Source organism: Garra rufa, chromosome 21 (genome assembly GCF_049309525.1).
Source record: "Garra rufa chromosome 21, GarRuf1.0, whole genome shotgun sequence".
NCBI classification, from domain to species: domain Eukaryota; kingdom Metazoa; phylum Chordata; class Actinopteri; order Cypriniformes; family Cyprinidae; genus Garra; species Garra rufa.
Genome location: NC_133381.1, coordinates 35,798,227 through 35,823,219, shown reverse-complemented (window position 1 = coordinate 35,823,219; position 24,993 = coordinate 35,798,227). Strand labels below are relative to the sequence as shown.

Sequence of the window (24,993 nt, the reverse complement as noted above, 5' to 3'; positions counted from 1 at the left end):
AAAATGTTACTTGAGCACCAAATGAACATATTTTAATGATTTCTGAAGAATCGTGTGACACTGAAAACTGGAGTAATAAAAATAAAAAATCAGCTTTTCATCAGTGGAATAAATTACATTTTAAATATATTAAAAACAGAAAACTGCTATTTTAAAATATTGAACTTGTACTGTATGTTTGATCAAATAAATGTAACCTTGGTTAGCATAAAGTTTTTTTTAATACATGGGATAAACGTGTGCTGTTATTTTGCAAATTGTTCTTGTTTTTTATTGCTTTTTTTGGAATTGCTTTATGTATAATTTATGTATAATACGTTAATGAGCAGTTTTAAAAGTTTAGAAGTGAACTGGGCAGATTGAAGAGTAAGCTTTTTGTTTCGAGTGAACATTAGAGTATTTGCGTGTACTGCTAATTTAAAAGAGCAAGGAAGATCTTTACCCAAAAAAAAGAAAATTCTGTCATTATTATTCACCTTCATGTCGTCCCAAACCTGTAATACCTTCGTTCATCTTCAGAACACAAATTAAGATTGACCCTCCATAGACAGCAATGTAATTGCCACATTCAAGGTCCAGAAAGGTAAAGACGTCGATAAAACAGCCTGAATAAAGTTGTTCTTTTTGTTTCTTTGCACACAAAAAGTATTCTCATATCTTCATAAATATACAGTTGAACCAGTGATGTCATGGACAACGTGTCAGTTGCGTTGCTGTCTATTTAGGGTCAGAAAGCTCTCGTATTTCATCAAAAATATATTCATGTTATGGAGATGAACGAAGGTCTTACAGGTTTGGAATGCCATGAAGGTAAGTAATTAATGACAGAATTATCATTTTGGTTGAACTATCTCTTTAATGAGTAAGACAGCACTTGATGCATTAGATTAGAAGCTGATTTCAACATACGCCAGCAGGACTGTGGGTAAATCCCGTGTTTCTCTATAGTAGTGCCCCGTGTGCGCACCCCGTTGACTGCAGTAGTGATGTGCATAAATAGCTGGCGGTCTGCTGTACTGAGACACTAGCAGAAGGTCACTCTATTGATTCAGTCCCGCACTGCGGCCTTTGATTACCGGGCCTGACACATCACCGCAATCTATAATGCATTGTATATGCTCCATGCAGAAATCCATAATGACTCTCTATATTCCGCCCTCATTCATAATGAAGGATAAGCGGTGCCTACGTTCCCCAATCTGTCAGATAGTCCCTATCCGTCAGCCTCGTTTTACATGCACAGTGAGTGGCACATTATTTCAGCTCTGTAAATGGTTCACTTTTAAGATACGACCGTGGCCAGTCGTGGGTGTGCAGCGTGTGTTAACTTGCGATTGCAATACAAGTGCAATTTGGCTGTGATTGCTCATTTAAGTCAATAAATGAATGTACTAGCATTCACGAGTTAAGGTAAAGTCACAGGGTTTGTGTGTGAGTGTGTGTGGGAAAAATAAATTATATTTGACCAGTTTGCAGTCTGAATTGAATGCGATGAGATAACGTTTTCACCGGATGCACACAAAAATGAACATTCCCCAAGTGTATGCCATGTGTGGTCCATGGTTTCCTTATAGAGTGCGGTGTATGCTTACATATTGCCTGCTATTTTTTTTTTTTCAGTGATGTGAAACTGAATGCATTATGCAAACATTTCAAACAGTAACTTTGTTGTCACATGACCTCATTACATACTTTTCATTTTGCATGCACAAAAAAGGCTTTAATCTCGGCAGTCAAAAAAATGTGTCAGTCATTGCAAGAGATTACTTTGAAAATTTGCATTTATGGATTTGAAAGATGCTTTTATCCAAAACAACTTGCTTTTCTAGGAATCAAACCATGATTTGGCTTTGCTACAATGCAGAAAAAAGGCTTATCTTACTTAGTATTTTTGTCTGGTTTCTAGTCAAAATGACATAGGATATCTAAAAATTCTTAAATGAAGAAGGATTTTCTAGATGAGTAAAAAAAAAGTCTAAATTAAGTGCGTTTTGCTTGAAACAAGCAGAATAATCTGCCAATGGGGTAAGGAAAAGAATCTTTTTTCTTATGCCATTGGCAGATTATTTTTCTTGTTCTCGCTTAATTTTGACTTGTTTTTTCTGAAAACAAGAAAAATAATTTTAACTTAACTAGTTTACATGTCAGTCATTGCAGGAGATTACTTTGAAAATCTTTTACCTAAAACAACTTGCTTTTCTAGGAATCAAAGCATATGGTTTGGCTTTGCTACACTGCAAAATTGGCTTATCTTATTTAGTATTTTTTCTTGTTTCTAATCAAAATATCTTAAAATGCATCTACTAGATAAGCAAAATGACACAAGATATTTAGTCTTGTTTCCAGGAAATAAACAACTCAATTAAGTGCATTTTGCTTTTGCGTTTAAGAACATTTTATTTACCCCACTGGCAGATCCTTTTACTTGTTTCAAGCAAGATGCACTTAATTTAGTTTTTTTTCCCCCTGGAAACAAGACTAAAAATAGCAAGATAAGTCTTTATTTGCAGTCTAGTGACATGCTCTACTGTTTGAGCTACAGGAAAGCTTGACAAAATTCAGGACGCCATTGAACACAGACTATTCGAGTCATGTTTTTTATATAACTTAATGTAATTCATAATGTTAAAGGGATAGTTTACCTAAAAATGAAAATTCTGTCAAATTCTGATTTCTTCTCACACTTAGATTTTTTTTTTGTCTTGTTTGCAGTCAAAATATCAAATTCTTAAATGAAAAAGGATTTTCTAAATAAGGTAAAAAAATAAGTAAAAATTAGGTGCGTTTTTGCTTGAAACAAGCAAAATAATCTGCCAATGGGGTAAGAAAAATAATCTTGTTTGTTTTTTATTACCCCAGTGGCATATTATTTTGCTTGTTTTAAGCAAAAACTCACTTAATTTTGACTTGTTTTTTCTGAAAACAAAAAATAATTTTTACTTGTCTAAAAAATCTTGATTTAACACTTTTTAGATGTTTTGGCTGGAAACAAGACAAAAAAATCTAAGTAAGAAATGCAGTGTTCTTCCCTGCATTTGAACATGATAATGTGTTACAAAGAATAGTATTATTTTCTTTAGATCTGAAGTCTCTACTTTCAGCACATCACTTTTCTTATTTCCTTTCTTGTTCGTTCCCTGCACATTTTGTAACTGATTAACTTCAAGGAATTCATTATATGCACTTTCACTTTGTGCTGACTTGACAACTAACTTTCAGCGCTCACTGTAATCCTTGGTAACAGCCGTATGACTGGAGCGTTGTCAGCAGCTGAGCTCAATCCAGTTTAATATTCTGCGAAAGGAAAGGCAGAGCCGCTAGATAATCTCAGACCTCACTTATGCCTTTATCTCTCAGCGTTAACGCAAGGATGTCCTATCATCTCACTGATCATACACGCCTCTGTGTTTTTACAGGAGCAGAATCCCTTGCAGAGGCCCTAGAGGAATAAGAACTCATCAGAGCCGTCGGTTCTCTGAAGTGAAGTCTCATAAGTGGAGTCTCAAGGGATCGCGAAACCCTCCGCCCCTTCTCTGTGAGGGGCCGCTGCCATGATATAACCTCCAAGCCTCTAAGTGCACACGCAAACCGAGACCCAGCGACCCCTGACGTCCCCCTTCCGCTCTGGAGGAGCCCTGAGGTGGAGCGCTACCGCTGAGCTGAGTATGCCTCAAACTCCCGTGTTGTGAGAGAGTGTGCGCTGGGCAGCACTAGGCGCCATGCGTCCGTGGACGGGCTCGTGGCGCTGGATTATGCTGGTGCTGCTGGCCTGGGGCACGCTGCTTTTCTACATCGGGGGTCACCTCGTGAGGGACAGCGACCATCCGGAACGGTCCAGCAGAGAGCTCTCCAAGATCCTGGCCAAGCTGGAAAGGCTGAAACAGCAGAATGAAGATCTGAGACGCATGGCTGAGACTCTCAGGTTGGTGAATTTTTGTTCTTTTTTTTTTTTTTTTTTTTACAATGATTCAATTTATTTTAGGGTTTGCCTTCGAATGTGAGTCACTTGGTTTGCTGGCATAATTTGCGTATCTACTGGAATAGTGAGCCTGCAGGCTGGCAGGTTTGAGAAGTCTAATATGTGGTTTGTTAGCATGGATGCAACCAGGAATTGAAAATTAGCGAGGTCTAGGGTGGGGTTAGGAATTAAGCTATAATAACCTTTACAAATACAACTCATTACATTCACTGAACACTTTACACCAGAGATTGTCATGTAGATGTTTGTGAAAGGTGTGTTCTCTGTTTTAAATTATACCATATTTATTGCATCAAATTACTAAGTTGTTTATTATTCATTCAACAATACATATTACTCTAATAGTTTTCATTAATAACAATTGCTATATATGTGACCCTGGACCAAAAAAACAGTCATAAGGGTCAGTTTTTTTTTTTAAACTGAGATTTAAAAAAGCTGAATAAATAAGCTTTCCATTGATGTATGGTTTGTTAGGATAGGACAATATTTGGCAGAGATACAACTATTTTAAAATCAGGAATCCGAGGGTGCAAAATACAAAAAAAAGAAGAGAAAATCACCATTAAAGTTGTCCAAATTAAGTTTTTAGCAATGCATATTACTAATCAAAAATTTAATTTTTATATATATTTACGGTAGAAAGTTTACAAAGTATTTTCATGAAACATGATCTTTACTTAATATTCTAATGAATTTTGGCATAAAAGAAAAATCAATCATTTTGACCCGTACAATGTATTTTTTTTTTTTTTTTTTTTGTGTGTGAAAATTTAGAAAAACTACTTCACTGAATGAAATAGCATGGACTTCATCATGGCTAGTGTTTGCATATTTACTTATTCTACCGATCTGTGTATTAGTGTTAAATGTTACTGTTTTTGATAGTGTTTGCATTACCGAATGTGGTATCCTGTCTTCAATAACCTGTCCGTGGGCTTTTTTGATTAAGTGCAGGCGATGCAGTGTAAAAAAGGATAAACCGAAATTAGTTCAAATCTATTGCAAATAAAATAAGGTAGTATACATATGTAAATATATTGCTAACCTTTGTTTGCAACTTCCCACTTTATTAACTTTCTAAAGTGTCAAATTAAGTGGTAAAGATAAGTCCAAAGGCCATTATAAAGGCAAAGGCACTTATAATAGCTGGATCTGGCAACATGCCCTCACTTGAGAAAATCGCCTTTAAAGTTGTCCAAATGAAGTTTTTAGCAATGCATATTACTAATAAAAAAATAAGTTTTGATATATTTACGGTAGGAAGTTTAGAAAGTATCTTCATGAAACATGATCTTATCAATAATTTCAATAATCAATCATGTTGACCCGTACAATGTATTTTTGGCTATTGCTACAAATATAACCCAGGGTCCAGGGTCACAAATATTTGATAATTTGTCTAGTGCTCTTATTGATGTTTTTAGCATGACTTTGTGAAAATTTAACTGCTTTACTGAATGAAATAGCATTGACTTCTTCAAGGCTAGTGTTTGCATATTTACTTATTCTACAGATTTGTGTACTAGTGTTAAATGCTACTGTTTTTGATAGCGTTTGCATTACCAAATGTGGTTTCCTGTTTGCAATAACCTGTCAGTGGGCTTTTTTGATTACTGTCGGTTTAAGTGCCGGATATACAGTGTAAAAAAGCATAAACCGAAATTAGTTCAAATCTGTTGCAAATAAAACAAGGTAAATATATTGCTAACACTTATTTGCAACTTCCCACTTTATTAACTTTCTAAAGTGTCAAATTAAGTGGAAAAGATAAGTCCAAAGGCACTGATAATAGCTGGATCTGGTAACATGCCCTCACTTACAGTTCTATCAAGCCTCGTTCACTCCGTCAGCATCTCACAGTGATCTTTTTTCATAAGAAATAGCATAGACTTCTTCATGGCTAGTGTTTGCTTATTTACTTGTTTCTCAGATCTGTGTACTAGTGTTAAATGCTACTGTTTTTGACAGTGTTGATAACATTTCTGACAGATAATATCAAGTTTTATTGTGTTTGTCTTACCGAATGTGGTATCCTGTTAGCAATAACCTGTCAGTGGGATTTTTTTTATAACTGTCAGTTGAAGTGCTGGCGATGCAGTGTTGCCAGATATTACAAAAAAAAAGAAACATATATTGAAATTAGTTCAAATCTGTTTGCAAATGAAATAAGATTAAGATATCGCAAATCCTAAACTGCAATTTCCCACTTTTTTTAACTTTCTAAAGTGGGAGCTTAAGTGGAAAAGACAAGTCCAAAAGACTTATAATAGCTGGAACTGGTGCCCACGCCCTCACTCACAACTTTTTCAAGCCTTGTTCACTCTCAGGGTATCCGTGGATCCTTAAAAAGTCTTAAATAACGTTTTCCTAATATAAGGCCTTAAGAAGTCTTAAAAAGTCTTAAATTCAGTTTCGACAGGTCTTAAATAGTTTTGGTCACATTTCCGCTAAAATATCTTCAGTCTTCATTACTTAATTTAGGTCGTGATGGAAAATATCAGGTAAAGCATGAAGAAAATGCCATTCTAACAGCATCTTTACATCCATTTTGACCGCTCCCAGCACCCATACCATAAGTGCGTGATTACAAAGACTATAGAATACCCAAGACATGTCACTCGTATAGTTTTGAATAGTGAAAAATGCAACGCTCATTATGGCTGCGAAGCCCCACCTTCTTAGTGAAAGAGCCAATCGTTGATTAGTAAAGTCACCGCGTCACTGCAGCTGCCGTTAGAAGTTCCGGTTGCTATAGAAACAATCGGCGCTTTAAGACATGCGCACTGGCTCATTGAGCTGGAAAATAAGCGTTTTTAAATGCTATTGGAGCTCAAGGAACCATATTTATGAGGCAGTTCATGTTGGATTTCTTTGGAGATTTAAAATATGAAATTTAATCGTCAGCTTGGAGAACAGTTTTGGAGAATTTGATGTTTCCCCATTCAAAGAGATAGGAGCTGCACTTGCCTGCCCGAGTAGCGTTTCAAAGATGGCCGCCGAGTGACATGACTTGCCTTAAAGGGACTTTGGTGATCAGACGTGCATGCAAAAAAAAGTGCGGCTGGCGTGACCGTGTGTTTTCAAGACGCGACTGGAATGACAGCAACGAGATTTTTTCTCCCCCTGCGGTAGTTACTGCGTCTTCAGACAGAATCGCAGTAGCAGAATACAGGTTCAACAAGCTGTTTTCTGTATATAATGGTCTCAATAATAATAATAAATATAAGTCGAGCTATCCCAGCCTTCAAGATACATTTAAAATGTTTTTCTTTTCTTGCCCGACCGAACAAACAGCCTGAATAAAACTGGAGAGACAAAAATAACCAGCGAAGCATCGAAAGGCTGGAAAGATTCCTATTTTAATACAAATAGCGTAAACAGCAATTGATAATGGATAGTGTATTTCTGGTCTATTTGTGACATACTTTAACAAATGAGCGTAACAGCACACTGAGAAACACACTGAGGGAACAATTGAAAATGTAAAGTTGATTTATAACATGATATTGTTCAATAATATACCAAGGGAGCTTTTTGCTGTACATTCTCACGATTACAAATGTTACATTAATTTTAGTTTAGTAAACTAGTTAGTCCAGTAGTTACTTACATTTTAGACAAAATATTTACTGTTTTGTTCTTTCACCAACGAAAATAGTTCCAAACAAAGATCACAGCAAAAGTATAGCACATTCTCCAAGCATCGTTTTACTACTAAATGATTCAGCATTTTGCTCGAATCAGTTGAAATTACTCAATAACACGCTCATGATTAACTTACCGCCACCTGCTGGTAGTTTAGTATGCTTAAAAGTATGCATCCCCACCCCAACATATCTAATTTGTACATTCATAAATGTATTGTAAATTATGCTAACAGCCATATAGAATTTGCTAAATTGTAATAATTTCAAAGGTGATGCATACATTTCAAAAGTAAAAAAGGCCTTTATAAAGGTAAATCAAATATGCAGATTTAAGATGTAAAAGCTGATAGAGCACTGATGAAAATATTGCTTCAGAATAAACTGTTTACATCACCTGATATCTCTAAGTGGTACTTTTATGGGGACATTTGTGTGGAATAGTATCTGCTGATATGAAAAGTTCACTGTATATTTTGTTTACTTTTTGCATTAAACACATTAAATATTACATATATGCATGTAATATAACATAAATTTCCATTACAGGTTTAGGTCTTAAATTTCATATAAGGTGGTATTAAAAAGGTCTTAAAAAGTTCACTTGTTCATATCTGCAGATACCCTGACTCTGTTGCAGCAGTCATATTCACACAACGGACGCTAAGCATTCTTGTGAACTGTCTAAACCTAATTAAACATGCAGAATCTCATATGAAGGGTTTAAAAAAGCAAATTAGTCATTCAGAGAACAATTTTATTTTTGAATATGAAAAATGTACCTCATAGCTGCCATTTTAATCTTCCTCCACAAATCAGAAAATGCTAGATTTATGGCATGTTTTTCCAAAATTTATGTAACCATAAGCATTGTTAAATTAGCAATATTTATAGATTATTGTAATATTCATTCATATTTTAAATTAGCCTTTAATTTGGTTTGTTTAGCTGATTTTGTTATGTGCTTTTCATGATTTTTATTTTAATTGTTTCTCTTTAGCTTTATTTTTGCTATGTTGATTGATTGTCATTTTATTTCAAATATGCAAGAAACATGTCAACAAGACAGCAAAAAAAACAACGATCTTCCTATATATATTCTTTTTCTTTCTTTTTTTCTTCTTAGCATATTTGAAAAGGAGTGGGAAGAAGTTTTCACTTTTTTAATCCCACCCCCTCTCACTAAATCATACAGTTAAAGGAAAACAAGTTACTAGTTAGTATTTACTAGAGCTGAAGTATATACATACATATACTGTATACAAACATATACACCCCCAAACATATACACAGATATATACATATACCTGCACATAAATACACACACATATACATACACATCTTTATATATGCAAATATACATACACATATACAAACATACCCACATACATAATACATACAAATTTCCATATATACATAAACATCCATATGCCCTATTCACAAGTCTTCATCCATAAATGCTCAAACAGCACAAGCATGAACATACATAGATGCACAAACAGCCACAACATCTCCACCTTACCACCCAATTTCATACTTATACTGCTGGAAAACCATCTGTTTATACCTTTTTTTGAACTGTATTATGTTTGGACATTGCTTTAACTCCACATTCAAACTGTTCCATAGCCTCACCCCACAAATTGATAAGCTGAAACCTCTTATAGTTGTTCTGTTTCTAAGCCTTTTGAAATTAAATTGTCCCCTTAAAGTATAATGCCCCTCTTTTAAATCAAATAATTGTTGAATATTCCCTGGAAGCTTATTACTTTTAACCTTATGCATTATTTGTAAAGTTTGATATTGTACAATGTCAGTAAATTTCAACATTTTTGACTGTAAAAAAAGTGAATGAGTATGATCCAGGTATCCAACCTTGTGAATGATTCGCACTGCTCTTTTTTGAAGAACAGTTAATGGGTACAGTGTGCTCTTATAATTATTGCCCCAGACTTCAACACAGTAGGTTAAATATGGTAATACTAGTGAACAGTAGAGAATGCGGAGTGAGTTATGATCAAGAAATGATTTTGCTTTATTAATTACTGAGATGCTCCTTGATACTTTATTTTGAAGATGTTTAATATGTGATTTCCAATTCATTTGATCATCAATAGTAACTCCAAGGAATTTTATTTCAGATACTCTCTCAATAACCACCCCGTCAATTGCTATATGTACCTTATCATTTCTATAATTTCCAAACAGCATAAATTTTGTCTTAGACAAGTTTAAAGACAATTTATTATAATCAAACCATGTTTTTAATTTGATCATTTCTTTCATAATGACCTCCTGCAATTGCCTTAAATCATTTCCTGAACAAAAAATATTAGTGTCATCAGCGAATAGAACTAATTTCAATATCTTAGATGCCTTACACATATCATTGATATATAAAATAAACAATTTTGGCCCCAGTACTGACCCCTGGGGGACCCCACAAGCAATGTCCAGACATGAAGAACAGCAATCCCCCAATTTCACAAACTGACGCCTCATATTTAGATAACTCTTGATCCAATCTAGTACTACTCCCCTGATGCCATACGACCGTTCTAATTTAAAAATTAATAGATCATGATCAATTGTGTCAAATGCTTTTTTTAAATCAATAAATAATCCTAGTGAAAAATGTTTCTTATCAATTGCATTTGTGATTTCCTCTACAGATTCAATTAATGCAAGAGATGTGGATCTATTTGAACGAAAACCATATTGACTTTCAGCTAGTAGCTGGTGCTTTTCTAAAAATGCATCTAATCTGCTATTAAATAGTTTTTCTAGTATTTTTGAGAACTGTGGTAGTAAAGAAACTGGCCTATAGTTTGTGAAGTGGTGTTTGCTCCCGGTTTTAAACAGAGGTATAACTTTGGCTATTTTCATTGCATCTGGAAAGGTGCCAGTTTGAAAAGATAAATTACATATATAAGTTAGTGGTTTTAAAATTCCCATAATGACCTGTTTTATTAATGCCATATCAATTCCATTCCAATCAGTGGAGAATTTGTTTTTACAATTGTTAACAATATCTAAAATTTCCATTTCCTCCACACCACACAAAAACATTGAGTTAGGAATTCTCTCCAACAGCTCCTCCATTTCCCTACCAGCTGCCCCAGGATCTGGGATTTTGTCAGCAAGACCAGGCCCCACACTGACAAAAAATTTGTTAAAGCTATTGGCAACATCTTCAGTATTATAGATTTCTTTACCATCATCAATAAAGTACTTGGGATAGTTGGTTGATGTATCACCATTTCTTATTAAACTGTTTAATGTTTTCCAAATTCCTTTAGTGTTATTTTTATTATCATTTAGTAATTTCTTATAATAATCCTTCTTATTTTTTCTTATAATACTAGTTAACTTATTCTTATAATTTTTATATCTGATTTCAGCTTCTTTTGTTTTCACACTTACAAATTCTCTGTAAAGAGTGTTTTTCTTTTTACAGGCATTTTGTAATCCCTTTGTGATCCATGGACAACCAGCATTATTTTTTTTATTCAACTCTCTTAATGGACAATTCTTATCATACAATGCACTAAACATTTCTAGAAAGGTCTCATAAGCACTATTAACGTCCCCAATTTCATAAATTACATCCCAACTCTGCCCAAGCAAATCATGATTAAATGAATTGATAGATTCTTCTGACCTTATTCTTTTGTATTGAGTTTGTTTGGACCAGTCTAATCTTTTTGTCAAGTAATTTCCACCAAATACCAGAAAGACTGGCAGGTGATCAGTAATATCTTTGATCAATAGCCCACTCACTGTTTTATTCTCAATATCATTAGTAAATATATTGTCGATTAGTGTAGCTGAGTGGGATGTAATTCGGCTGGGTCTGGTGATTTTTGGAAATAGGCTCAAACTATACATTGTATCGATGAAATCATCAATAGCTTTAACTTTGCAGGGATTTAACAGGTCAATGTTAAAATCTCCACAAATAAAAACAGCTTTATTACTTTTATTTGAAAACATGCCCTCTATCCACTGTGTAAAATCATAAATGTTAGTACCTGGCGCTCTATAAACACAACTTATAATGACATTTCTACTTTTCTCCATGCACAGTTCGATTGATAAGCATTCAAGTAAGTTGTCAACCACAGTTGTCATATCATGTAGAACTTTGAATCTCAGAGTGTTATCCACATAAATCGCAACACCTCCACCGCCCTTATTTTGCCTGTTTACATTAATAAGTTCATAACCATCCAGTTCAAAATCTGCCACAGTTTCGCTGTTAATCCAAGTCTCTGACATTGCAATGATGTTAAATGCATGTGAAAAAGTGTGCAAATAGTCTTTTATATCCTTGAAATTCATATTGAGGCTTCTGCTATTGAAATGAATGATTGATAGATTACCCTTATTGACAATATTCTGATTGAACTGTTCATCAGTGTAATAGTGACAGTTTTCATTTATATCAAGGAGGAAATTATTATCCGGATCTACATCATGTTCCAAGTCTTGTGGCTGATACTCAGTGTATTGAGAAACTTTCAACTGTACATGATCATAATCCTTTATCAATTGGATTGTGTGGCAAGTGACATCAGAAGCCTGTTTTAGGCCTGTGTCAGTGTGTGTCACGTGCATGGAATTACCTTTGTGCATACTTGTTCAGCTCCTCGATGTTTTTAATTACCACTACTTTGGCATTCTCCGGAGTACCGTTGAGCTTGATGAACACTTTGCAATTCGCCGTCCAGGTATTTTGTATTTTCTTCTCTCTTCTTAACTGACGTGCTTTCCAGGCGATATCTGCATTTCGTTTAGTCAAATGATCGTTCATATATACGTTCGTTCCTTTGAGCTTTCTTCCTTGTTTTAGCAATGCGATCTTGTGCTTTCTGTTAACAAATCTCAGGATTACGCTTGTTTTATCAGTAGTATTCACACTCGTTTTGTTGGTAGTTCCTTTCTTAGACAAAGGGTGACAAACCTCGATGTGTTTACAATCCAGTTGTATTCCCTTGGACTGCATGAAGGTTACAACCTGTTGCTCCGTGGAAGTAACAACCAACTCCTCCGAGGCAGCATCCTGGCTCTCCTCTGGACTCACGGCTCTTGCATATGACCGCGGTTTGATATTCAGTCCAGATATTATCACTTCATTGATCCGAGTGTACTGCTCTAAATCCTCGACTCTGTTCTCCAGGGCCGCGATCTTCTCGTCTTTCACCATCATCTCTTCCTTCAACTCCTCGAGTTTCCCGACAAGTTCCAGGATCTTTGCCTGCTGCTCCTTGATAGCGACAACTTCCATGGTCAACTTGTCTAGTGACTGTTTGATTTCGGCATTAGTCGGCATCTCGCGTGTGGTTTGATTCGCCTCGCGTGTGGTTTTAATTTCCATTTTAGTTTTAAATAGATAAATGCTTTTTTTTTTTTTTTTTTTTTTTTGCAAAGTGCTTCTCACTTTGTTTCAAAGCAGCTTTATCGAAAAATTCAAGCATTTAGCAGAGTAGAGCTGGATGATAATATGTGACCTTAGACCACAAAACCAGTCATAAGGGTCAATTTTACAAAATTGAGATTTATACATAATCTGAAAGCTGAATAAATTAAATTTCCATTGATGTATGGTTTATTAGGATAGGAAAATATTTGGCCGAGATATTTGAAAATCTGGTATCTGAGATTGCAAAAAAATCTAAATAGTGAGAAAATCGCCTTTAAAGTTGTACGAATGAAGTTCTTAGCAATGCATATTACTAATCAAAAAATAAAGTTTTGATATATTTACCATAGAAATGGAAAATGATCTTAATATCCTAATGATTTTTTGCATACAAGAAAAATTGATATTTTGACCTATACAATGTATTTGTGGCTACTTCTAAAAATATACCCGCCCTACCTAAGGCTGCTTTTGTGGTCCATGGTCATTGGTCACATATAATTTACATACTGCAATGATATAACCAATCAAGCAGTTGAGATTTGCAATGCTTTAAATAAGATGATCTGCTGTGCTTTACCAGTATGGTAAAATCCTCCCAGAGTAGTTGTGTACTGACATTAAATCACCAATTTGCAGCAAATTCATCATAAACGACAATACATTTAAAGACTTTCAGACAAATGCTCGCTGTTAGCAGTGTCCACTGTCTGGTCTGTTTACACTTGCTGGGTTACATTTTTCCTCGTCAGCCAGTAACTGGCCTTGTATGGTCAGGCTTGCTGTAGTCACTTCCTGTTATTCGCCACTTTGATGGCCACTGGGCTAAATTTGAACTGCTTTGCTAGTTAAATGATCATTACCCTCAGGGAAACTTTGTATAATCGACTGATGCAAAAACACTTCCTCACAGTTCACCTGCCTGCTGTTTATATCTGAGTGTGTGTGTGTGTGTGTGTGTGTGTGTGTGTGTGTGTGTGTGTGTGTGTGTGTGTGTTATGCAAACTTGCGTGCACCATGTATTTCACTAAGCCGTGGTCTTGTCATCTGTCTACTAATACATTATGCAATCTCAGTTATCAATGTTATTGTAAATTATTAAAATGACACGGGTGATTTATTACACAAATATACCTCAGAAATTATATTTGACTGCCCACATACATACTTTCTCACAATATTACTGTATGTTTGATCAAATAAATGCAAATGTACAGTAAATGCTTACAAAAACATATAATAAAAAAAAATCATTCCAAACTTTTGGCCAAAGTGTATAGTTATTTTTTTCTCTGATTTTACTTTAATAAATTGCAATGCAAAGTTGCATTTTTTTTACTGATTTTATCCCTTTTTATGTATGTTTAAAACACTAACGAGTAAATAATTTGTCATTTTCCCTCTGAATGTGTGTCTTGTTTTACAAGACTAATCTTTTGTCTAATAATAATAAAAAGCTGAATAATTTATGCATGCAAGACATTAAAAATGAACTTGCTTTACCTGTGAACACTGTTGTTTACTCTTGAACGCACTGATGTCAGATGCTGCTTTTACTTTCACTTTTCTGCTGTATATTCGCACTATCAAATCTGACTTTCAGAACTAGTTACAAATGCTACGAAGTAAACAAAACCTTAGTGAATGTCACACTGAATGCACTATAAGAAAGACTCTTTCTATAAAGACTGTATGAAAATCAGTCCCTCATAAACAAAAACAGGAAACAGCACATCCTACTTCCTGTAGGGATATAAACAAGCCTAGAAACAACGGACTTGTTAAATACTTCTTGGCAGAACATATAAACAGACACTGTGATTATACTGTAGTATGATTTTCAAAAAGAATGTTTTCAGAAAGAGGCTATTCGAAGGCTTTGAAGTAATGTTTATTTCTTCTTTTGCACTCAGTTTCAGTGAAGTATTTCTTAGCTACTTATCATTTCATGCTGCAGACAATTATACATGATTAAAAACAACTGCTGTACAGACAATGAAAACTGTAAAAAGTGTCTTTTAAATAAAAAGTCTCTAACAGCTCGCCTTTATCGACAGTCATTCATATAAAAGAAATGGGATCAGTGTAAATTAAACTCAAGTTTCAGAAAGCTTTCTTTTTTTTCAGTGAGTCTTTTCAGGATACATTGCTATGTCAGTAGGGGGCGACAAGTGACTGTCCTTAGATGTAATCAAATCGTTGATTCAAACGATTTGTTCAATAACACTGATTCATTTAGATACAAAAAGTACCTGTGTCTGAATATCCCTACTTTCTTAATAAAACTGTACTTGAAATAAGTAGGATGTCCAAATTCATAGTACTCTTGAACCAGTAACCAGATGACAGTCTATACAACATAATGACAAAGCACAATACAGGTGTGTAACAACTTTGCACATTTATTAGAAATAAAAAACAGAAATTATTTCATTGCTGGGACACTTGAACTTTAGCTCAGGAGCATTCATATCACTTGTATATGTTACTACACTTTGAGTGGAGTTAATCTTTCGCTTATTTATTCGAATGGGTATGATTTGGAAAGGCACACACCAAGAGTGGCTTATAGACAATTCTATGAATGTCCTTAAGTGGCCCAGCCAGAGCATGCCCTGGTAAAAAAAAAAAAAAAACAGCATATGCTGGTATGCTGGTTAGGTATGCTTTGATGCTGGTTTAAGCTGGTCCTTTGCCAGCAAAATGACCAGCATAAACCAGCAAAGGACCAGCTTAATCTAGCATTAAAACATACCTAACCAGCATATGCTGTTTTTTTTTTTCAACAGGGTGGGCTTGAACCCAAATATTTCTGTAGAAACCTGAACATGTCTGCCAGACCCCATCCAAGCTGACAGAGCTTGAGAGTTGAAAAGGTGAGGAGAAGAATGACAGATAATTGCCAGATGCAGATGTGCATCATACCTGATAAGCCTTGAGGCTGTAAAGGTGCTTCAACTAAGTACTGAGTTAAGAGTGTGAATACTTATGCAATGCACTCATTTCTGTTAAATACATTTGCAAAGTCGTCGTAAACCTGTTTTGTGCTTTGTCATTATGAAAAAATGAAGGGGTATGAATACTTTCACAAGGCACTGTAAGAACCTAGCGTAAATACTTGCACATATGGACTGACAGGACAACAGCAATCATGACTCAGATTCACATCTATGCAAAACTAGCAAAAATAGACAAAGTACCTAGCAATAATATGTCTAAAATGTAAGTAACTTAATATTTACTTGATGTTAATTGAAGTGTTGTATAAAAGCAACATCACACTAGTTCTGTTTTTCTGAATATTTACAGTAGCTCTGAACCATCTAGTACAGTAAACTCCTGATTTTCAATTCGGATGAAGTGTTTGCATAGAGATATTTGGCTGTGAAGAGTGTGTGGTGTGTGTGTGTGTGTGTGTGTGTGTGTGTGTGTGTGTGTGTGTGTGTGTGTGTGTGTGTGTGTGTGTGTGTGTGTGTGTGTGTGTGTGTGTGTGTGTGTGTGTGTGTACCTGGTATTCATCACGTTGTGGGGACCAAATGTCCCCACAAGGATAGTAATACCAGTAGATTTTGACCTTGTGGGGACATTTCTTAGGTCCCCATGAGGAAACAGGCTTATAAATTATGCACAATGAGTTTTTTTGAGGAAGTAAAAGTGTGCACAATCTCCTGTGAGGGCTAGGTTTAGGTGTAGGGTAGGTGTAGGGCGATAGACAGTACGGTTTGTACAGTATGAAATCCATTACGCCTATGGAATGTCCCCATAAAACATGTAAACCCAACATGTGTGTGTGTGTGTGTGTGTGTGTGTGTGTGTGTGTGTGTGTGTGTGCTCGCTATTTGAAGTAGGGCAGGATGGAGGAAGCGTTATTTGTAATATATGAATATGTACAGTCCTAATGTATTGAAATGGTTAGTTCTCCTCCTATTGCTTCAACACGGTACGCTGAACGTATTTGTCAAGATTCACACTCCTAGTAATAACCCAGAACTCTTGAGCAACCTGTTTAGAGCTTTTTTTTTTTTTACAAGAAATGATGTGTTTACAGTAGCCCTGAACCGTCTAGAACAGTAAACCCCTGATTTTCAATTCAGATGAAGTGTTTGCATACAGGTATTTGACTATTAAGAGTGTGTATGTGTGTGTGTTCTTGCTCGCTACTCGAAGTGGGACACGAGGGAGGACGTTTTATTTGTAATATATGAACATGTACAGTCCTAATGAATTGAAATGGTTAGTTCTCCTCCTATCGCTTCAACACAGTACGTTATCAGTGCAGTCAGTCTTTCATTAAGCACTTCCTGTGGGAATTATCAGTGACTGATACACACACACCGCGATTCCCCATTAGAGCCCACTGATGCTTCATCTGGCTTTTATATTGACTCCTGCGTAAATGAAAAAGTGGATAACGCACACATAGAGGGTTGTTCAGCAGAAATGTGGATGAGTAACGAGGCAGGCCAAAGATGGTTCTGTGAATGATCCAAAAGAAGCAGCCTGATGGAGGAAAAGGTGTGTGAATCCAGCACTGACAGGCTCTTATTATATCTCTCTCACACACACTCACTCACACACACACACACAGTAGTGTTGGGATAGCTTTACTGATGAGTTGTAGTGCAGTACAGAGTACAAGTGGGCTGCCACACTGTGCCCCCATGCAGCGTTTTTTCATGTACTAGGCATACATCTATCCACTTGCAAGAGAAAATCTCTAAATTGTTGTTTTGATAACATTGTGCAAAATATCTGACAATAATGGTATGATAAATTTACTTTGTTTGGCTCAAATCACACTATATTTTTCAGGTCTAGCCTATGGATATGCATACTGAAAAAGTAAAAAATGTGTACATAAACAGCTTACAGTTGAGGTCAAAAGTTTACATGCCCCTTTCAGAATCTGCAAAATAAGAGGGATCATACAAAATGCATGTTATTGTTTATTTAGTACTTACCTAAATAAGATGTTACATATAGTCCACAAGAGAAAAAAGATTGAATTTAAAAAATGAGAAAATTCTTTGGTTTTCCAGCATTTTTGTGTATTTGAACCCTTTCCAATGACTGTAAAAGATCCATCTTTTCACACTGAGGACAACTGTTACAGAAGGTTCAAACACTCACTGTTACTCCAGAATGAAAAATCATGCTTTAAGAGCTGGGGGCTGTAAACTTTTGAACAGAATGGAGATGTGTACATTTTTCTTATTTTGTCTAAATATCATATTTTTTTTTTTTTTCATTTAGCACTGCCCTTCAGAGCCTACAGAAGATAGCTACATGTTTCTTCAAATTGAAAAAGTTTTCACCCCCCTGCTCTTACTGCATTATGTTTCCTTCTAAAGAATCAGTGAGCATTTGAATCTTCTGTAATAGTTGCATTTGAGTCCCTCAGTTGTCATCAGTATGAGAAGATGGATTTCAAAATCATAAAGTGATCATTGAAAAAGGTTCAAAAACGCAAAAATGCTGGAAAACCAAAAAAATTGTGGGACCTGAAAGATTTTTCTTTTTTGTTTAACTATTCAGGACAAACAATGGGCTCATAAACAACTATCACTAAACAAAACAAAAAAAAAACATAATAATAATAATAATAATCAAGGGGATGTAAACTTTTGATTCAGCTATTATTTTCTCTTGTGAACTATATGTAAACATCTTTAATATAACTTATCTTATTCAGGTCAGCACTAAATAAACAATAACATGCATTTTGTATGATCCCTCTTATTTTGGTAAAATAATTAACATTTTGCAGAATCTGAAAGGGGGTGTAAACTTTTGACCTCAACTGAATACCGCTATCAAAGATGCTAAAATCTGGGTCTTTGACTCCTACAGTGCATCATTTTAAACTATAAGGTGGCACTACAAAAATCCTTTTCTGTCAGTTTGACTGAATGAGGTTTTCTTTTAATGTTCGATGGTTGAACTGTGAGTATTGTCACCTCATTGTATCCAGTTTGGATTCATGAGCAACTGTTTACCGTTTAATGGAAGTTCCTGCCATAATTTGCAGAAAGCATCACGAGGCATAGGAAAAAGGTGTCTCTTGTGTGTCACTCTTTCTTTGTCAGATCTTGTTCATTATGAATGTTCCATCAGTGTTCTCGGTTTTGTTGTTTGTGTTCCTATTTCCCAAGTTGTTTTGCATTTTAGTTGTTGTTGTTATTGCTATTATTATTTAAATCATCACACTGCGTTTGTATCTCTTCTGTCTTTGAATTCACCAGCGTGACAGCAGTATTCTGCATTATGATTTCTCCAATTCATTTTCCAGGAGTGGTTTGTCTGTTTCCTCTTACACTGTGTGTGTGTGTGTGTGTGTGTGTGTGTGTGTGTGTGTGTGTGTGTGTGTGTGTGTGTGTGTGTGTGTGTGTGTGTGCAGGGGAAAATAAAAAAGTAAGAAAGGATAAGGGTGGAGATGGACTTTGGCCGATAAAGCTGATGTTTTTCATAGCAAGAGCAGATATTTACATTTTTTTATGATGACACACAGACTCAACTAACCAAGACATGTGCCAGCATGTGTAAGACCATCTGTGTTTGTCTGAATCTACATTTAAAGGGACAGTTTGCTCAAAATTTAATTTCTGTTATTTACTCACCCTCATGTTGTTACAAACCTGTATGAGGTTCGTTTTTTCTATTGAACACAGAAGAAGATATTTTGATATGCTGGTAACCAAACCATTAATAGCAGAAAAAATACTATGCCAGTCATGTCAATGGCTGCTTGCGTTTGCTGTGTTCAACAAAACAAAGAAAATTCAGGTTTGGAACAACATGAGAGTGAGTAAACAATTATCTATTTAAGAACACTTAATATTCTAAAATGTTTCTGATGGATTAATAGCATCAATTCTAGCATCTGTTTTGATTCTTTATCAGCAGCAAATCTAGACTTTTAGACTTTGCTTGTGTTTTTATGATGCCCAGAGGTAAAGTTTTATTGCACTTTCATCCCTCAGGAAATTTAATGGAATTGCCAGCTACAAATTCAGATCTCAAATGTTTCTCATAAAATGCCTTGGGAGACATAAAAATAGAAACAAGTCTGATGCATATAGGTATAAAATGAATATGGATGGCATATAACAAATAAGTAGTGGATTTTGATATATTTCAGGTCATAACGTTTGTTTGCAGATTTTTTGGGGATCTTTGCTTAATTTTCTCTGCATTTAAACTCATTGCTGTCTAGGAAAAACAATTGAGAGATTTCATTTCAGATTTTACTTTGATTTTAATGCTTGGCTGTCCAGCCAATAAATGCTGTCTAGAGGCCATGTCCACGTGATCTAGCAGCCAGTCACAGCGTGAGATCCTTGCCTCGCAATGTATTGCCATAGAGACTGTGAACTCTGGATTCAGTGACAGTCGATTAGTCCCTTCTAAATGTGACTAATTAACTCGGGTTTAGACTTGGCCTCGTATTTGACCTCTCTGTTTGATGCGGCTATATACAAAAAAAAATCAAACTGTAATTAGCGGTGATATAGGTTTCCCAAACACAGCTGAAACGGACAAATGTCCAAAACAAACTATCCAACACCACAAGTCATTTGTAAAAGCAAAAAACACATTTATTTCAGATCCTACTTACACTTGTATAACAAATGTGTACTTTAAAGAACCACATCATTTGCAAAAAAAAAAGAAAAAACACAGGCAGTCATTGACATCACACACACACACACACACACACACACACACACTGGGGATTTAGCAGGACGTTGTACTTTAATTATACTGATATTATTATTGTATTGTAGTACGCACAATTACTAGTAACATTTCCATTTTATTCCATTAAAATGCACATTTGACAGCATTGATTTTCAAATGTACTTACAGTGTACTAACAACTGGTAATTAATTAGACGTTAATTAAAATCTAAGTTCAAATATTCTGGCAGTGAGTTGGGACTCCTTAACAGATATTGTTTTCCTTTCATCAGGCCTTTAATTATTGATGTACGGTCACCTGTTGAGATTTCAAAAGGCAAGCAAAGGCAGTTTTTTTTTCATTATACAGATCTGGCCATTTAAAATGCGCGCGGGAAGTAAAGTGGTCTCGCGTGACGCCGGTGTATTCCAAAGGAACACGGAAAATACAATGACATAGGAAAGACATGATCAGTAGGGGGCAGTCATGTAACGCACTGGACTGGAGCAGGCTGAAAACATTGCTGCAAACTAAAAGGTACGGTAACCTGGAGGGGACACCTTCGGTTCACTTATGTTTGTCGTGGCCACACAAATGAATTCGTAGGAACGTCATATTACTTTTTGTCATTGCCACGAGATATTAATTCCTGGGAATGTCATATTATGTCGTGGCCACAAGATTATTTTGTCGAGGTAACGACATCCTTATGTTTAATGCATAAACAAACCTGCGTAACCATAACCCAGGATTATCAGAGATAGGTTTATTAATATTTTTTATTTTGAGTTAAGAAATGTTTTTATTAATTGTTATAGAAATTAATGCAATATTAAGTTATATATTAACAATAGGCAATGCTGTATATGCGAATGTCTGTGCGCGATGTAGACAGCATTCAAAAGTTTATCAAGAATTTATTACATATAAGTACTTCAAATTAAATAGCCCTGCAAGAAACATTTTATGCATCCTTAAGTCTTATCCATTAATTGATCCTTTTTTTCTGTAATAAATGTATTATTCGTTTATATTCAGTATGTCCCCCTTAATTTCGATCTCTTAACATTCCGAATCTAAATGATAAATGCTGACATGCCATGAAAGCTTTGATTATACTATATGGCATATATTCATTTTTAGTCTAATTATAACCTATATAGTGTTTCATTGTCGAGTGAATCATTCACGTTCCATTTGTAAATCGTATGGTCACACACGGGCATTAATACAATCATAAAGTCAAAACTTTATTGGCATAATTGTAGTTCACAATATTTGCTAAATATATGCCAAATAGCATATATAAAGTTATTTAGGTTAAGCGATTCACAATAAAGAAAAAAGTAGATAGCTCTAAATCACTTATTATTTATTCTTATTATAGGTTATTATTATTTCAATACCTGGTTAGGGCTATTTATTTTTAACGCCTGACAATTATGCCAATTACGTTTTGACTTTTTGATTGTATTTATCCCCGTGTGTGACGATACATGATGTTTTCATTTACAAATGAAACTACGTGAATGATTCATTTCTCAGTAAAACAGTTTAATATTTATATAGTCTAGTCTGTTAATTGGACTAAACAAAATAAAATATGTTCAATTCATATTTTATATGTTCAATTCTTTAGTTAAGAGAAGGAATGTAGGCCTATTTTACTGTGTGACGATAAATTATTTCCAAATGAAACTATGTGAATGATTCACTCTTCAGTTATTTGTCTATTAGTTAGACTAAATAAAATACAATATATGTTAAATTTAACCTTTAAACTGCATTCCAGTAAAAACCCCAGTCATAGCACCTTTACAGTATCATTTACATTCAGAATGTTATGTAACGAGATCAAAATGAAGGAAAAAATAACGAATACAAACGAATAATACAAATATAATGGGAAAAAAAGAAGGTCAGTCAATGGACAAGATTGTGGGATGCATGAAATGTTTCTTGCAGGGCTATTTAATTTGAAGTAGGCCAACATGTAATACATGTAAACACTTGTGAAAGCTGTCTACATTGCGCACAGACAGCATTAGCATATACAGCATCGCCTGTATAATTATTTAATATTGTATTAATTTCTATAACAATTAATATAGGCAAACAATTTCTTAACTCAAAACGAAATATCTCAAATAATTCTGGGTTACTAATGTCACGCAGGTTGGTTTATTCATTAAACTCGTGGCCACGAGAAATGCATGTTGAGCAAAAATACATTTCACGAAAATAATATAAAGATTACAAAACAAAGAAAACAAATGGAATGAGGGATATGCTTTAAAGTTCACGTAAAAGCCAAATATTAAGCGGCATCCTTCATGTTTTCTTTAATCAGCAAATACTTAACATTTTTGAATTATATTCACCTTCTGTTTTTATGACAATAAATTTTGAATTTTGAATTCTTATTTTTTTTTTTTTTAGAAAAACGTCAGAACACCGGTCTCAAAAGTAGAAGCGAAAGTCTTGTTTCCACCAGCGCGGAATTTTTTTTATTCACCGTAATTGATGGATGTCTAAAACAAAAATAAGGAGAATCCTAAAACATATATATTTCTTAAAATAATAACATCTGAACTTCATACACAACAATACGGCAACGACTTTACAACAGGACACATTGTTTTATTTTAATTTTATTTTTTAGCTTGTACACCAATGGATTTCTGATGTCGGGATATTTCAGACTGCATCTCCACAGCTTAATCACTTTAGTATTAAACATACGGGTCAGGAGGCGGGTCGGGTACAATATTTATTTTTTTTATTCTGCGGTCCGAGTTGCGGGTGGGTTATTTGAAAACGGTCGGGTTCGGGTTGTTTATCCACTGACCCGCGTGTCAGGTTGGACACTAATGTTTTGAAAAAAGTGGAGCGTGTGAGGAAAGCTTTCCCCTTCTCCCTGGCATGCATTTGAATGCTGAATTCGAAATGCAACTGAATGCAGTCGGAATCCGCCCCCACCACCCCCAAGTCTCCAAATGTTGATTACAACAAGGCAACAGACAGCATTCAACACCCCACCCCACCCCCACTCTGCCATTCATAAACATTTCGCTCTTTATACTGCATGCCGCTTAACTCTGATGCCTCATTAACGGCTACTTTTCAGAAAACTGATAAAAAAAAAATTAAAAAAAAACTACACTTCCCTTTGGTTTCCCAGAACAGACTTAAGCCTAGTTCCAGGCTAAAATGATGTAAATCGGAGCTGTTTAAAGATGAATAAAAAAAAAAAAAAAAAAAAAACTTTTACTGATCGTTGGTCGGAGTACCCGCAGTTCGTGACTGGAAGCTGTTAAGAGACAGACTTAATGAACTTCTCCGAAATAGAAGAACTACTTTTCCACTTTAAAAAAAAAAGAAAAAGAAAAAAAGGTGGAAAAAAATTGCATAACTCACTGGAGCACTTTTGATACTTAACAATTGTTGTATTCGTTGTCAGTCATATAGGCTAAGCTTTATTGTTTTCAAAAGTGAGCCTTCTGTTTATTTGTCTAAATTATTTTCTATATTAGGATACAATACTAGGCTATAGTATTTATGGACATTAGGCCAAATCTACATGGGTTTCTTCCCTTTCACTTCAATTAGTTTTTAAGAAAAAAAAAAAAAAAAAAACTGCATGGGCAGTGCGTCATAATAATGTACGGCATCAAAATGTAAGAACAAATCTAAAGACAATAATAATAATAATAATAATAAAATTAATTATTAACACTCCTAAAAGTACAGTATAGTGCTCAGATACACTTACGGTAGGTGACCTAACCCTAGTTGATACTTTATTTCAACTTTTCAATTATTTCATTAATTAACAAATAAACAAATGCCTTTCCGATGTGATATAAGTGAAAAGGGAGACGATTTCGAAAATGATTTCACCATAAGGCGGATGCGAACTCGGGTCTCCCGCGTCAAAAACGATGTGTTACTCGTATTATCACTTACGCCACTGAAAATGTTGCAGAACAGCCGTCTTTTGTAATATTTGTAAATATGGAGTATTTGCATTGTGTAAAAACATTAAATAAAAGGCACCAGACTACAGAAAATGGCATATACTAAAGTATTTATTTTTCTGGGGGAGGACCCACCCACATTTTTTTTGCTCCCGACGCCCATGCTTGATGATGAAGTATAGTCTACAGGATATAACAATAAAGTGCTTTTCCAATCCCGATTCCACAAGGTTTTATTCCGCATCCACCCGCTCCCGCTATATTAACTATATTATTCGCCCGCTGCCCGC

General features: G+C 35.1%; 1 protein-coding gene across 1 annotated transcript in view; it reads left to right on the top strand.

Moving 5' to 3' along the window:
• The window catches only part of fut8a (fucosyltransferase 8a (alpha (1,6) fucosyltransferase)), a 124,950-nt gene that overhangs the window by 60,845 nt on the left and 39,112 nt on the right, over window positions 1-24,993 (top strand). Inside the window, exon 3 of the mRNA XM_073826949.1 lies at window positions 3,417-3,922. Within this exon, the coding sequence (XP_073683050.1) occupies window positions 3,720-3,922 (203 nt within the window). The 5' untranslated portion in view covers window positions 3,417-3,719. The remainder of the gene's footprint in view (window positions 1-3,416; window positions 3,923-24,993) is intronic.